Genomic DNA, 16,513 nt, shown 5'->3' with positions numbered 1-16,513 from the left:
TTTCCCCTTTATTAAAAAATTGATATGATTTCATCTTTTTGTTCTGTATGTACAGTTTTTGGTACAATTTTACATCCATTGTTGATTATCATCACATAACTACGTGCACCCCCAACCATGTTTGTCTTTTTTTATGCCTCTAGACTCGGTGCAGCTAAGACCCAGGAGAGTAGCTGCTTAAGACCCGAGTGAGAAACTTCGCTGCGTTAGGATGAATCTGCAAGAGTTCTTGAATAAATTAAAAATCAAGTTCCAACAATAAACTAAAAAAAATGAACAACTTTATTATGTATACCTGCAATTTAGTATTCCACCACTCAGATGCATAAATAGTATTCTTCTTAATGTTCCAACCTAAATCAGTTTCCTTCCCAATAAGTTCCTTCCAAAGCTTCCAATCATTCTTCAAAGCATCCCACTTATTCTTCAATTGTTGTCTTTTATATACTCTTTTGGTTGCTTTATTAAATTTTTGAATTAAATTTTCCCATCCAACTCTATCAAGATGAGTTCTAGGACGGTGTCCATCTTCTGCCTCTTTGATACACAAATCACAAAAACGATCTACAGTCTCAGAGTCCCACATTACTTTACCTTGTGGTGTAGTACCCTCTCCTTAGTGAACAAACAAACACTGGCATTGCACAAACATTGATGGCATTGCACAAACAAACTTCAATGGCATTGCACAAACATTGATGTCATCTGAAATGCGTATGGCATGCATAATAATTTAATCACTTTCCACGTAACAAACACTAAATTTGCATTTTTCTTATCAATATTGCATTCATTTCTCCTTTTATTTGGATAGGTTCATCATAACAAACACCACATTCGGATAGGATCATCATAACAAACACCAATTTTAAAACAAACACCAAATTCATAACAAACACTAAATATATGTACCGGTAAAACCGTTTGAAAGCAATTTACAAAAATTTGAGTTTAACCATTGAAATTTGAAAGGCAACCAAGTTTGCAATTGATGATGAATGACACCAAGTTTATTGAAAGGCATCCAAGTTTGAGATTACCTTTCAATTACCATGAAAATAAAGATGCAAATTTCTCAAATTAACCAAGTTTCAGATTTCAAATAAAGATGCATCTTTCAATGGTAATTGCTGATTAATTTGCAGCAACAATGAATATCAAGAGGCAGCAACACTCAGAAAGTTTTCCCCAAATTCAGCTGGGTTTGGAAAACTTTCCACGGATAAAATTCTATGGTACAATGCTTTCCACTAATCAATGTTACAAATCTAAAAACACACAGATTAAACAAAAACAAAAAAAACATATCAAACTGTCCCCTACAGTAAAGCAAATTGAGAGAAACGAATCGAGAGAAAAAAATTCCGGTGAAAACAGAACCAAATCAAGAGACTGTGAAAGGTCTGCGAGATTTCTAACTGAGTAGTTCATACATTGAGCCTGCTTAAATAGTAGTGATGATGATGATGACGACGACGACTAGTAAATGAAATTTAAAATGCTTTATCAAAATTGCTTGTCTGAGCGAGAGATATTTAGATAGAAATTCATGTAACGACCCTTCATGGCCGTCATAGTTATCTTAACTTTTAAATTTTTACTTCTAAAAAAAATATGAAAAATAATTAAGCTTGAAACACTTTGAATGACTTGAAGAAATCTTAATTTTTTTTTTCATATTATAACTTTAAAAATTTTAAACCTCCTCAAAGAAAAATAATCTTTAGATTCAACTCATTTAACGGGAAGACCTTATCCTTTTCCTCGGCCCGCCATTCCGAAGGAATGGAGTAAGGACCGACCTTACCATCCTCCCTCATCCCGCCATTCCGAAAGAATGAAATAAAGGGACGACACTCCTTATATTAACGGCCCACCATTCCGAGGGATAAGGGCCGACCTTATAATAAGTAACGCGTTTTAGGCCCGCCATTCCGAAGGAATGGGATAAGGGCTAAAATCCATACCGTAAAATAAAATTAAAACAAAATGTATTAAAACCACCATAAACCAAAATTCCAAAACAATAAAAATAAAAATTTAAAAACTTTGTTTAACATTAAGCACTTTCATTCCATGATCGTTTCTCCCGTTTTCCTATCACGCACCGCTCGCATCCGCTCCAAGATTCTCCATGGCTACATCTTACCCTTTAGATTGCTGCAACATGAAATAAGTTATATAAGCAAGGGCTTAGTAAGACACTTAATTCTCACAAATTTAAATGAACATTTTTATTCATCAACAATAAACATCATCATAAGAATAATTATTTTTGAACATATTTAAACTTTAAAATCCATCATATGTTGGGCCCGACGTTGTACCATCATAGCATGCTAGTCACATAAAGCATGGGGTAGTAAATCTCATACTAACCGTGGCAATAAGACCGCTCACCGGTCACCATCAAGGGTGTATAACGCTATTTCAAAGCATAAAAATAGATATATACATTTTTCTTCAAAACGTCATCATATGAGAAATATTAAAGGTGTCATAACATCATCATAAACATCAAAATCATATACTTCTCAATTTTTCAATTCATATTGCAGGTGAGAGTGTACTTACTTGAGCGTCTTACTTAACCTTTTTAAATTTCGCAACGGTGACGCGACGAATGAGGTCATCGGGTGCTCGCCTCTAGAACCGCTCATGCCATAAATCATAAATAAGATTACTAAAAAGCTTTAACAACTCATCAAATACATTAATCACGTTAAAACAGTGTCTAATATATCATTCTCACCATTCATTAACATCAAGACATAAAAACCCACTGATTACACAATTACAAAACTTAACAAAAACTGGCAGCGTGACCTTTACTCCTTTAAAAACTCATAACAATTCACATAAGAGTTCCAAATGACCTGAAATAATTTTAAATTAAAGTAGACATCTAGAGCTTTACAACGGTATCTAATTTGCTAAAAACGGAGTTCGTTTGGTCCCTGAAACTCTGTTTTAAAATCAGACATGAAACCTGGAGAAATTCCAGTACTTAAACTAGGACAAAAATTCACCAAAAAATCTATAAAATACAAAACCATCATCCTCAACATGTATAAACAGCACTCCATTTATTATTCAGCCCTATAACATGTTTCTAATACTTAAAGAAATATAAATACGTACATATATATACATCTTATACCTATAAAATGATGATTAAAAGAATCACGTGAGCCAATCATATAAATGATCATAAATAAATCCTTTGCATGTTTCTAGGTTGTACAAAAACCAATAATTCCATTATTAATTCAATTATCAAAATGGCCAACCTTTATAGCATGCTTTCTATGAAGATACACAACAAAACAATCAAAGAATTACTATGACTAATATAGAGTCTAATAGAAATCTACACTCAAAATCATAGAATCAATAATTTAGAATCGTACCTTAACAATCTCCAAATTTTATCTTGAGTGATTGATGACTTCAAAAAGGATTAAGAGAAAATGTGTTTGGTGGCTGATAAAATAAAAGTTCTCTTGTGGTGTTCAAGAACGTGAGAAAAGAGGAAGGGAGAGAGAGAAGAAAATATATCGATAAAGAGAGAAGCAAGGCAACTGAGAGGATATAGAATGAGGGTTCTAAAAATATATATATATATATATATATCGAAATTCTTTTTTTTTTTTTGGTCAACACGTAAGAAAATTATGAGAAATAATTCCAAAACCATTTTTGGAATCTTCTTGAATATTACAGGCGTGCATTGGGGACTACGGCTGTCACTGAAATAATGAATTCTAGAACATATTGCACTATGATTACTCTCCCATTCCTTTGACTATGTGCGTATAGCTAAGGTATATAATAGGCAAAAGAATGTATAGTCGTGAACTTGACCTTTTTTTTTCTTCTTACTGTACATTTATGAGGATAAACTTCCTATTGTAATTTGGCCAAAGTATAGGCAGTAATTGTGATTTGTTTCCTAGTATAATATAGGACTAATGGAGGTATTTGTGGGTATAATTAATGGCACATCAAACTGTATAAATTTATATTTATTTACTTTCTTTAACTCCTATTAAAATACTATATCACATATCATATAAACCACAAAGTAACACACAAAATAAATCATGTACATATGTCATATAAAAAGAGACATATTATCAAATCATAACATTATACAAATTCATTAAATCATAAGAATAAATATGAAATCACATCAAATTTTCATATAATGGCATGAACTTGTTCTTAGCACCTCGAGTCCTCGTCGCGATCACCTGCGGAATTGAACTCATTGTGATGTTAGAATTCACTAAATATAACACCATAGCATTATTCAAGTTAATTCCTAACGTCTATTTCTAATAATTTTGTTGGTTTAGAAAAAAAATGGGTCTTACAATTCATCAATGAAATGTTCAAGTGATTAAGAGTTAAAAATAGGGTGCTGCAAAATGGGGGTGGAATAAGGGAGAAGAATTTACTATTAAAGCAATCCGAAATTCTGGTAAAAACAAAACCAAATCAAGATAAACGAATCGAGAGCAAAAAAGTTCATTAAAAACAGAACTTCAATTTCCGGTGAAAATAGAACTAAATCGAGACAAACGAAGATCAATCGAGTACTTATAGAAGCGATAGTCTTTATCTAATGAGCTCCAACCGGCAATCCCACAATCGAACAACCAGATCGGGAAACCCTAACTAGCACAGACCCTGTCTAACTGAGAGAACAGTGAAAGAGGAGAGAGTCCACCAATCCGACAATCGCAGGAGGAGATTGGAAACCCTAACGAGCACAGTTAAGGAGATCGAGAGAACAGAGAGAGAGAAGAGAGAAAAACGGAGAGAGAGAGTGGGCGAAGAGAGAGAGAGGGAGACCGAGAGAACAAAGAGAGAAGAGAGAGAAATGGATAGACGCAGAGAAAAAAATTTTGGGTATGGGATTTTTAGATTTTAGCATGGGTAATATGGGTATTTTAGAAAGTTTCATTAATTGTAGCAAAGAGATTGCCGCACAATCTAAAAGTGGAAGCTGTCTTTGGGCTACTTCTGATTTTGGTTGTAAATTCTTCAAAAAATTCTTTAAGAATCACTTTTTATAGTTTTTACTAAACACAAATTTCAACTGTAGTTGGCTAGATAATTGATTTTGGGCTCCAAAAATCACTACCAAATGCAACCTAAGTGCTCCTCAGCCAACTAGTTGAAATAGCAATATTGATGGGTCCACCTCAGCCGTCATGAATTCCACCCGTCCCTCCTCGCCAGCACTTCACTCTTTATCTCTATCTCTTTCAACTCTTCTCCTTCTGTAGAAAGTTGTTAGAGTGACTATTTAACAAATTGAAATTGGCAAAATGACATTCTTTATTTTTTATGAAGAACGACTACCTGATCATTTTTTTGTAAAAAGTGATCGTTCCTGATAGTTTCGTAGTCATTTTGTAAATAAAAATTTTTAAAAAAAATTATTATACTAATAAAATTTTCCTATTAAGTCATTTTTACAAAGGTCACGATTTCATATATATAATTTTGTTTCTTGTTTTGTTTATACTTTGTACATAATTTAATTTGTTAGAAACTTACAGAAATGAACAGAAAAAGTTTAATTGCCAATCTTTTGAGAGTTTAGGGATCATCTATGTCAAAATTAAAAAAAAAAAAATAGACCGAAGTATAACCTATCGAAGAGTTAAAGGACGACCGTGCAAATTACTCATAAAATAAATAGAACAAGTAAAATAAATAGATTAGCAAAAAAATTACTCATAAAATAAATAGTAGATACGGATAGGGAACAGAACACGTTAAGGGAATGCAGTGGAGTCCAGCGATGGCGTCCACACCTCTGTTACCCAACTATGGTGGCTCTCTTTCCTCCTCCCAATGCTCCTCTTTTCCCATTCATCATCGCTCTTCAACTATATTGAAGTAAGTACGATCTGTATTCATCTATGCCCACTTCATTTTAACTCTAGTATACATGTGGGGTTTTTTTTTTTTTCTTGATTAAATGCTTAATTATACATACCCACTTCTTATTTACTATGATAATTCTGATAGTTTCTTGAAATTATTGGCTCTCTGCTTGGCTGCAAAGAGAATAAAAAATTATTCATCTATGCCCACTTCATTTTCTCTCTGTTTTTTTTTTCTTGATTAAATGCTTAATTATACATAGCCACTTCTTATTTACTCTAAAAATATGATAATTCTGATAGTTTCTTGAAATTATTGGCTCTCTGCTTGGCTGCTAAGAGAATAAAAAATTTTGAAGCTGACTTCAGTCCTTAATCCCACCTCCCCACTTCACCATTTAATCCGGTGTATTGGATTTTCACATTACATGTTATTTCAGCGTGATTATAGTTGGGAAAAAGAAATCCAAGAGATGGCTATTAATAAATTTCGGTTCCGGGTTTATACTTTATAGTCTGTTTTGAAGTTGTTTTGTAACAAAAGGGGGATTTCTCTGGTAGGCACTGAAAAAATAAACTACTGGTAGGACTCTATTTTCGACCCTTAGATCTAATATAAGATGCTGGCTGGTCTGTGTACTTTATTCTGATGTGATCTTGACAAATCTAATGGTCAACGTATACTACTAGTAGGGAGACTTACTGGAGAAAGAGTCGTAGAAAAAATGGAGGATATAATTGAGCTGGAAAGAAGCTCTCCTTGCTCTGATAGTCAAAAAACCCTCTGTATTTTCATAGAAGTCAATTGAGTTTCCTTATTTTGACTGAAATTTTTGGATTGTAGAAGTTGAGATAAGAATTCTGCGGTAGGGTACAAAGAAAGTACCTTACCGGTAAGGCACAGGTATGAACCATAAAATCTTTGTCATGTTTTGGTGAATCGTTAGTTTTCTCAATCCAATATGATTTTGATATGATGTGGCTGTTCTAGAATGTGTTCTATTGATAAGCCTGTTTTTCATATCCTGCCACAGAATTCTTCAAATTGTGAACCATTGACAGGCCTTGGCAATTCAGGAAAGTTGGCAAAATGAGAACTTTCTTAAATGAGCGCAGTTCTTATGTTACTGATTATTTGTAATTTGATCTAAAAGTTAATGGGGATCGGTTAGCATGACCTTTTTTTTCTCCTTTAGTTCTTCAATATTTTTATTTTACTTTTTTTGTGTGGTTTTCAGGTGGGGTTGGAGAAGATACCAAAATGCAAACACAGTTTCCTACAGAACCAGGGGTCAATCATTTCAAATATCAGCTACTCCCAATGTATGCATCAAACCAAGGCTTCCACATATATTATGCCAATATTATTGGTTTGAATAGGGTCAAAGAATTTCTTAGGTATGTGATTGGCTGTTAAGTCAAGGAGTGCTTAGTGGTAGTAAAACATTTTGTCTCTAGAATCAGATGCTTCTGCTTTAATGCTGGTAGAATAACAACCTTTACAAAAGATACCTTGTATTGGAATTGCGTGCGTGTTTTGGTTAATGTAATCCACTGCCAGAAAATTTAAGCATTTGAAATATCATTCTAATCTATAGCTGCACTCTGCGTCTAGTGCTAACCAAAATACTCTGTCAATCAAAATACTCTGCTGGAGAATGTTTTTGGGGAAGGGCAGCCTCAAAGACAGATTCAAACTTAGTTTAGGGGAAAATGCTAACTTCTGGCATGAATTGACTCACCTGGAGGAGAAAATGCTAATTTCTGGTATAATCTGATCATGTATATCTTCTACTGATATTGCTTCCCAAGAAAAGATTATGCATATAGTATATTCAAACAATAAGGTCGACAAATATAAACAAAAACTACGGTCTCACTATTGGCGTCTAGTTGTATGTTCAAGGAATGGGAATAGGTAGGTTACCAACTCTTAATTTCGTAGAAAGTTTCAAGGTTTTGAGAGAATGCATGAAGTGGCATTAACATGTTCTTTCAAGCTAGGCCTTGCTACTAACAATACGAAAAGAAACCGGTAGCTATCGCCAACATTTAATCATTAGTCTTTAAGCGAGGAAGAAGATTGAAAATTTCAATCTTTTATCTCTTATTCCTGTTGTCTTGTACTTCCTAATTGTTGGTAACTTAAAGCTAAATCGGTGGAAATTTGTCTCCATTGCTGAATTCTTTTTCTGCTTCATAGTTCAATTAACTTCAGTGCCTAAAGAAGACGTTCACCGAATCATTTATATTTTTATCAGCGACTTTTCAAATGGAGGTATAATAATTGTTATTGTGCCTTGGTACAGGCATCTCCAGGGAAGAAAAGCTTTAATAACCAGGTGATCATGGTTGATCCTTTGGAGGCCAAGCGATTAGCTGCCAAACAAATGCAACAAATAAAGGCAAGAGAAAAGTTCAAGGTCAGAGAAATTGCCTGGTTTTTAAGACAACTAAGATCACCAAAAATGTTCAGTGTTGGCTAATTTTTTGTTTATCATTGGAAGAACAGCAATTAAGCTTCCCCTGAATTTCCTAAGAAATTCCTTGAGATTTTTACTTAATTTTCTATCTTCCAAGTTCCATCTTTTCCATATTATCACATGTTTCGATCTTCCACGGAAGAAGAGGTTGGCCCGGTTCCTTGATGTATAGTCCTTGTTACACAATTCTTTCTTCGTTCATTTTTTTTTAAACTGTTCTTTAACTTCCACATGCAATAATGTTTTAGTGAGTTGAAGCTCAAAGCATACGGTTACTAAAACTCTAAGCATAATAATCGAGATTACCAATAAATTTTGCTGTTCTAATTTCAGAGACAACGTCAAATTGAAGCAATAAATGGAGCATGGGCTATGATTGGCCTAACGGCAGGCTTAGTCATTGAAGGTCACACTGGAAAGCCTATTCTAACTCAGGTTAAGTTTGTTTCATCCATTTCTATGAATTGCATATACAAATCGACATTTCATTAGTGGAAGAACTGATCTTTGCCATTTAGCTTGATACTGGCTATTCGGTATGTTGTGTTGAGTTGTGTTAAGCCTAGTTATATTATGCACTTTTCCTGCCAACCACAGTTCGGCCTAATTCTCGTGATTAGTAATGGACTTTTAGATGGTAAGAGGGAAAGAAAGTTATATAATCCTGGTGAGGAAATGGAGAGGAATGAGAGGACCATTCTCATATTGTGTTACAATTACAAATTCCCTCATTTACTCTTTTCATTTTTGGAGAGATTCTAATTGGGGTTCTATTAAGGATTTGAAATCCCTTGCCTAATCCATTCCATCCGCTTTTCTCTTGTACCAAACAACTATGAGTACCAAAATCCTTCTACTAATCCTCTCACCCCTCTCCCCACTCCCACTTTTCTCTCCTACCAACAAACTCAAAGCAGTAGAGAGAGAGAGAGAGGCATTTCAGTGTGCATTGTATCTTGTGCCTTTTCCTCTGACAATAGTGACGCTCTGTTTATTTTCTTTCTTCTTCTTGCGTTTTTATTCTTCTCAAACACTAGAGCTTTTAATTCCTATCCTATTAAGTTGATAGACATATAATCTTTATTATTTTTCTTTTCAGTTAGCTGACTACTTGAGTGCTATTGTCCATTTTTTTCTGCGGTAGATGCTTCGCTCTATCAGTAAGTCGAAGGAATTCAATATTTATTTGATCTGTTATCCTGGAAACTTGTATCTGTCATGTTTCAAAGGAAAATGTTCATTAGCTTACATGTGATATAGGATTTACTTGCTACTCTTACCGTGTAAAATTACATTCTTTCGAGAATTAATTTGGTCAGAAGATTTTGAGTAGTACTAACTTTTCTCACCTTAGGCTTACATTGTTTCGAGAATTTATTTGGTCAGAAGATTTTGAGTAGTACTAACTTTTCTCACCTTAGGCATCTCCAACTTATTACTCCATTGTAGAGTTACTCTATCTTAAATAAATAAATAAAGTAATTACGTGTCACCCAAGAAATTCGTCTCCAATCCATTTACTCCAAACTTTAAGGGTGTGCAACAAACTATTTAAACCATTTAAACCAACTAGACCAAACCAAAAGAAAATCAAGCCAAACCAATTAATAATCGGTTTGGTTTAGTTTAAAAAATTTGTGGTTTTACCCTTAAAAAAACAAAACAAAACAAAACCAAACTAAACCAATTCAATTTATTTATATTTTTCAAAAAAATTATATATATTTTATATATTTATATTTTTTTAAAAATACGTTTATTTCAAATTTAAATAATAATAGCTCGTCTTCCAGGCTGACCATTTTGAAAAGGAAGTTGGAGCATAAAGAAGAGTTTGTTCCTTTGTTTGAAGAGGAACAATCCTACCCCTAGAAGTTCCTACTATAAATTATATAACAAAATGTCTACTATGCAAAATATTAGTACCGGTTACTGTTTAGTCTTGACAAGGTCTGCCAATTAGAAAAACCAAATTAAACCAATTACAATTGGTTTAGTTTGAATTGAATTAGATCCCTTAATTGACTTGGTTTGGTTTGGTATGAAAATGTTTAAACCAATTTGTAATTGGTTTGGTTTGCATTTCATCAAAATAAGCGGTTTGGTTGGTTTACACATCCCTTCCAAACTTTACTCTAAGGGTATGTCTGTTTGACCGTATTAGAATACCGTATTCTATAATTATATTTTTATACAATGTTTGTGTGATTATCGTATTGTATAAACTAATACGGATGATAAATTTATACGGTCTATGTCGTATTATTGAATATAGTTCATCTTTTACATATTGTATTGTATTATTTTATAGCGGATCTATGATTCATGACGGGGTTAGCACGATTAGGGATCGGGGTCGAGCCGACACAGAGTCATGCTGGAGCCAATAATTGCTTAAAAATTGAGGGGGCATAATACAAATTTATATTTTTTAAAATTATATTTTTACCCCTCAATTTTACAAAATTAAATTGAACCCCTCAACTGTTATAAAATTACATTTTGACCATAAAAGTTTATAAAATTTCATTGACCCCTAAAACTTTTAAAAAATTATATTTTGATCCCAAAATTTTTAAAATTTTACATTTTAACCCCTTATATAATAAGTCATGACACCAAATACCGTGTTGTATTATGATATTACATTACAATACAATACATCCTATATAATACAATACAAGCTATCAAACATGTCTTAGAAGGAATATTCCTAATATATTCCTTTTTATATTTTTTTTTACTAATTCCCAACGATTAATCTATTTTTAACCAATTATACACATGTATAGTACTTACATATTAATGTAATAAATAAATTTATTATTAACCAACTAGTAAAAAATCATAAATTAATAATATTAATGAAACACGAATTTACATCAACTAAAAAATTTGACAACTAACCATTACATTTAATAATAAAAAATAAAAATCTCCAAATGTGATTTAAGTGTGTGAATTATTATCCCCGAATTAGTACTCTTCCCACAAATGATCAATTAATGCATTTCGAAGCGCAATGTGAGCCGCCTCGTGCAAGGAATTGTTATAATCAGGTATTTTCATCGACCACTGTTTCAACTTGGGGAGGAAGAATTATTCAGTACATCGGGTGTACCACGTTATATTATTTATATGATACACTCGTCTAATAAGATTGTACTATTTGAACATTTTGTCTATGTCGGCTTTTCACTTTTATTTTTCTCTTTTTTAATAGGTATTTGCATTGAATACTTATTAAGAAAGATAAAAATAAAAGTGAAAGGCTGATATAGACAAAATATTTAAATAGTATAATCTTATTAAACGGGTGTATATGACGTGGTACATCCGGTATACTGAATAATTCCTCTTTCTGGAGTTGGCACTTCCATTGCAGCTTGAATTGGTGCATTAAATATCACGTTCATCCTCGATTATCCTATTGCCCCATGCACGCACTCATTTTATCATGTAATCCGTCGTTTTTCCTGACTTGTGCTAGTCCTGCCACAGTTGCAAACCATGATTGTTGAACTCCAAATGCATATTCAGGCCTCGTTTATTTCACCGATTTGAGTTTTCAATTTTAGATTTCTACAGTAAAAAGTTCTCAGAAAATGTCACATCTAACTTTTTCTGCTACAGTGAAAAGCTCTCAGAAAATGTCACATCTCAGCTCGAATTGAAAACTCGAATCCGTGAAGTGAACGAGGCGGCGTCTTTTCCACGTGCTTCTCGTTTCATGGAAAAATACTTTTTTCTTGCGCCGCGTGGATCGCGAGTTATTTGCACAATAGCGGACGATTTTGAGTATATACTATCAGCAAAATGAATGATCGTGATTTCCACACAAGTTGTTGATTTGAAAACAGTTGGTTAAAGAAAAGAAGAGATGTGTTTTGAAATAGAATGAATGATTGTGATTACTACTTCAGTGTGATGTGTGATTTCCAGAAAATATGAAGGTACGCTGATAAGATAATGAAAATTTAATCCAACTTTGAAGATGATGATGAAATACATCCAACAGTCTACATTTAATTATACATATTTCCTTAACTGAAATTATTGGGAACGGTGAAGATAATATAAGATTCTTAAGATTGAATCCGACGGTGGAGATCATGATGAAATCATCCAACGGTTATAATATGATGGTCAAATTCCCTTTTGTGAACTTATTAGAAAAGGTAAAAAGCTTATAAGATTCCTGGAGATTGAATCCGACGGTGGAGATCACAATGAAATCTATTTAACAATTGCAATCTAATTACTAAGGTCTTGTTCGTTTTACCGATTCGAGTTTACAATTTTAATTTTGTTACATTTAAAAGTTCTTATAAAGTCACATTTAACTTTTTCTGCTACAGTTAAAAGTTTTCATATAAAGTCACATCTTAACTGAATTTAAAATTTAAATCGCCGAACTGAATGAGGCCTAGGAGTTCTTATGTTATGAAATATAGGGGTGGCAATTCGGGTTGGCGGGTCGTGTTCGTGTCGTGTTGACCTCTTCAGTTGACACGAATAGGTCTGACACGAACACGACCCGTTTATTAATCGTGTCGAAATACAAAACCCAAACACGACCCGTTTATTAGCGGGTTGACACGGCACGACACGAATAACCCGTTTATCCATCTTTGAAACTGAAGTACAATATTGGAGGTCCATATTACTTTTCATCATCTACATCTTTGTTTTCCGACAATGAAAATGGTGATGATGTCGATGCGATTTCATGTTAGTTTTAACATCTTACTCACTCAATATCTTAATCAACAAAACATCGAAGTGGCTTGGGGAGGCTCAATTCCTGGTCGTACCGTGATCCATGGCGATCGGAAAAATGTTGATTTTCATCTGTTTAACGAGTATTTTGGTTAGAACCCACGTTTCAGTGATTCCATGTTTGGCCAGTGATTTCGAATGTCTCCAAGTTTATTCTTTGTATAGTTGATGCGGCGAAAGGTCATGACAACTACTTCCAACAACAAAAGGATGGGCTTAGTAGAATTGGATTGTCAACTTACAAAAAGTAACAGCCGTACTCTGGATGTTGACTTATGAGGTATTTGCAAAGCGGTATTTAATATTGCCTACAGCTAATGGCGTTGTCAAGCCACTCCATATTTTGTCAGGAATGTTGGGTAGTCAAGATTGTATGGGCTGGAAGTGGAAAAATTGTCCAACAGCCTGGACAGGATAATACTCGGGTCATATGGATCACCTACTATGATTCTCGAAGCTGTAGCTTATTTTGATATTTGGATATGACATGTATATTTTCGGACCATATCTCAGACTCGTTTTGACGTGTTGAATGCAACGGTTATCTCCATTCAAGCTAATTCCATTATGTTAAAAAGTTAACCGATACAGTGTACGTAGATCGAGACGATTCAGCCTGATCAAATGAAGTTCAGAATTCGATGTCCAAGGCTTCGATGGTCGCTAAGGATCATTCATTCGTAGTGCTTGAGGTTCCCCCGGAACTAGCTTTAAGAAAATACACAGTGTGACACGACATGCGAAGTACTACCGGAACTGCATAGCACGGAATAGATGAAAGTACAAACATCGCCAATTGTATGATTAAAATAGTAGTCTAAAACATATGATTTCCATGAAATACGTTAATTATGAAATTCACGAATTATATTTACATTCATGTTATAAGCCGTGTATGGTTTTCTATAAACCTTGACGGTTTTCAAAATAAGTGTTTAAGCGGGAATCTTTAAAAGCTCGATACGCTAGACTCTAGGGTGTGTTTGGTTATAGTGGGGGAATGGTAATGTGTCACGCCCCGAAGCAGGGGTCGGTGATATGGAGCTCGATTAGGGTTTAAACGCATGATAATAAAGGAAATTCCTAACGAGCCCCACACTTAATTAGAATATATTAGAGGACCTATCCACATGATCTCATTACCGTACATACATGACATGTAAATAAAACATTACAGACATCATCCACAGTCTAGAAATTCAAAGATCAGAGTTTACAAATCCTTACATTTATCTAAGAGGATAAACACAATCCTCACTTGATCGAACGGTAGCAAATAATCCAGCTACTTCGTACCACTCCTAGAGTCGCCTGAGAGGGGTTTAATACATTTGAAACATAGAAAACGTGAGCAAAATACCCAGTAGGATATAATTTGAAATAAATGTATAAATAAATAAATAAATAAATGAGCGAGTAAATAAATAAATGGATAAGTAAATAAAATAAGAAATTCAATCCCGACACAACAGCCAGAACGTCACATCCTTTTTCTCAAAGGAAATATATCCGAAAATATATTCGTATTACAGGTATCAGCAAGTAATTTATACTATGATAAATCACTTACACAACTACATGCACAAGCCATACCCCTAGGGTTTCGGGTCCTACCCCCAAGGATGCACTCTCAACATCCTATCTTGGCCATCAACCAGTTTACCGATTCACGAGATCTCTTATCTTAAGAAATCATTCATTAAACTTTATGAAATCGTTATTATAATCCCACGAACTACACAAGCTGTGGGCCCCATGAACTACAACAAGCCATAGGTTCCATGAACTACAACAAGCCATGGATTCCGTGAACTACAACAAGCCACGGTTTTTAAAGATTTTTCTTTCGCAAACAAGCCCCTTTCTTTAAAATATTTGCAAGGCCAAAATCCTTTTGAAAATCAGGCTCACAAAGAAAAGGGATAGAAATCTTACCTCGTAAATATCAAACCTGTGGCTAGTGGTGCACTATTTCGGCTTCCGCTTCCTCAAGCCACTCAATCCGAGTCCTCAGCTAACATTGATACAAGACAATACTTTAGGATTCAGTTCACACTCCTAAAGTAATTCAATCTCAATTATATCCTTTGATTTTCTATTAGGGTGCCATGATTCAATTACCGATTTTACAAACCATTTCATGTTTCAATTCATCATTCCAAGGGTTTTCAATCTCAAAACATGGATTAAATATGCCAATCCATCTACTCTAGGTCCCCAAATGAAACTAATTTGGGTCCTACTCGAAAACATAGGTCAAAACAGTATTTTCAGGCCAAACAGGGTCAAACCCCGTGTACACCGGTCGACCGGTGACAGAGCAGTGCATCACCACAGGTCGACCGGTGGTGTGCAATCCGGTCGTCCGAACTGGTCGACCGGTGAGGCCAATGCAATCCGGTCGACCGCACAAGTCGACCGGTGAAAGACACCCGTGCGAGGAAACTCGCAAAATCAATTCGAAAACCTACAAATCCAGTCCCAAATCAAAATATCTCAAGGGACAACCACTAGATTCGGGTTCTAGGTACTGAATCAAGTCCAAAGAACCCAAGATCTCCAATTTCTACCATAGTTTTACTCAAAATCCATTTCGAACCAAAAATAAGTTTTTAAATCTAAAAATCCGAGATTCAAGAGAGGTTTTTCAAAAATCTTACCTTGAATCCTTCTCTTGACGTTGGAAACTCTTTGAAATTCCTCTTTGGTTCGAGATCCGGTTGATTTGAGACAAAAACGGGAGAGAGAGGGAGAGAGAGAGAGAGAGAGTTGCACGGGAAAAGGAAAGGAAGGAAAAGAGAGAAAAGAAAAAGAAAAAGAAAAGAAAAGGAAATAGACAGTTGTCAACATTTTAGAATGACAGTCCAGAAATGTGCCCATACACACCTCTGGGTAAAAATGTAAATACTGAGAATATTTAAATACCTTGGAATTATTTAAATTCACTTGTCAGAAACATTTATCAATTAATAACTAATTAATTAATTCAGATCAGGCACACTAATAAATCTCAATTACATTAATTAATCTCATTTAATTCTTCAGGGTGTTACATAATGAAAATGGGAATGAGAATGGAAATGGGAATGGAATGGAAAAGAAAGTTGATTCATTTGTTTGGTTGTAATTTAAGAATTCTCTGGAATGGAACATGAATATTTTCATGTTGACAAACTTACCCTTATGCTATTTATAACACTAATATTTTATCTATTAATATAATTTATAAAATGTAATATAATATAATAAAATTATTATTATATAATATATTATATAATTATGATATATAATATAACAATATTATTAAAATTGTTAATATAATTATAATATTATAATATATAAAATGTAATA

General features: G+C 34.0%; 1 protein-coding gene across 3 annotated transcripts in view; it reads left to right on the top strand.

Annotated features, from left to right (window-relative positions):
- The first annotated feature begins 5,744 nt into the window (after positions 1-5,744).
- The window catches only part of LOC21395196, a 12,699-nt gene continuing 1,930 nt past the window's right edge, over positions 5,745-16,513 (top strand). The window contains exons 1-6 of one of the 3 annotated variants that reach the window (XM_024174141.1): positions 5,745-5,913; positions 7,139-7,223; positions 8,210-8,323; positions 8,717-8,818; positions 9,483-9,543; positions 10,695-10,716. In XM_024174141.1, coding sequence (XP_024029909.1) covers positions 5,798-5,913; positions 7,139-7,223; positions 8,210-8,323; positions 8,717-8,818; positions 9,483-9,527 — 462 coding nt within the window. In that variant the 5' untranslated portion in view covers positions 5,745-5,797 and the 3' untranslated portion in view covers positions 9,528-9,543; positions 10,695-10,716. Of the gene's footprint in view, positions 5,914-7,138; positions 7,224-8,209; positions 8,324-8,716; positions 8,819-9,482; positions 9,720-10,694; positions 10,717-16,513 lie in introns of those variants that run through there. The other 2 variants (XM_024174140.1, XM_024174139.1) reach the window with 2 other exon arrangements.

The sequence above is a fragment of the Morus notabilis genome, unplaced genomic scaffold (genome assembly GCF_000414095.1).
Source record: "Morus notabilis unplaced genomic scaffold, ASM41409v2 Scaffold703, whole genome shotgun sequence".
In the NCBI taxonomy this organism is placed as follows: Eukaryota; Viridiplantae; Streptophyta; class Magnoliopsida; order Rosales; family Moraceae; genus Morus; species Morus notabilis.
Note: the sequence above shows the minus strand (reverse complement) of the source record. Positions and strands in the feature narration are given on the sequence as shown.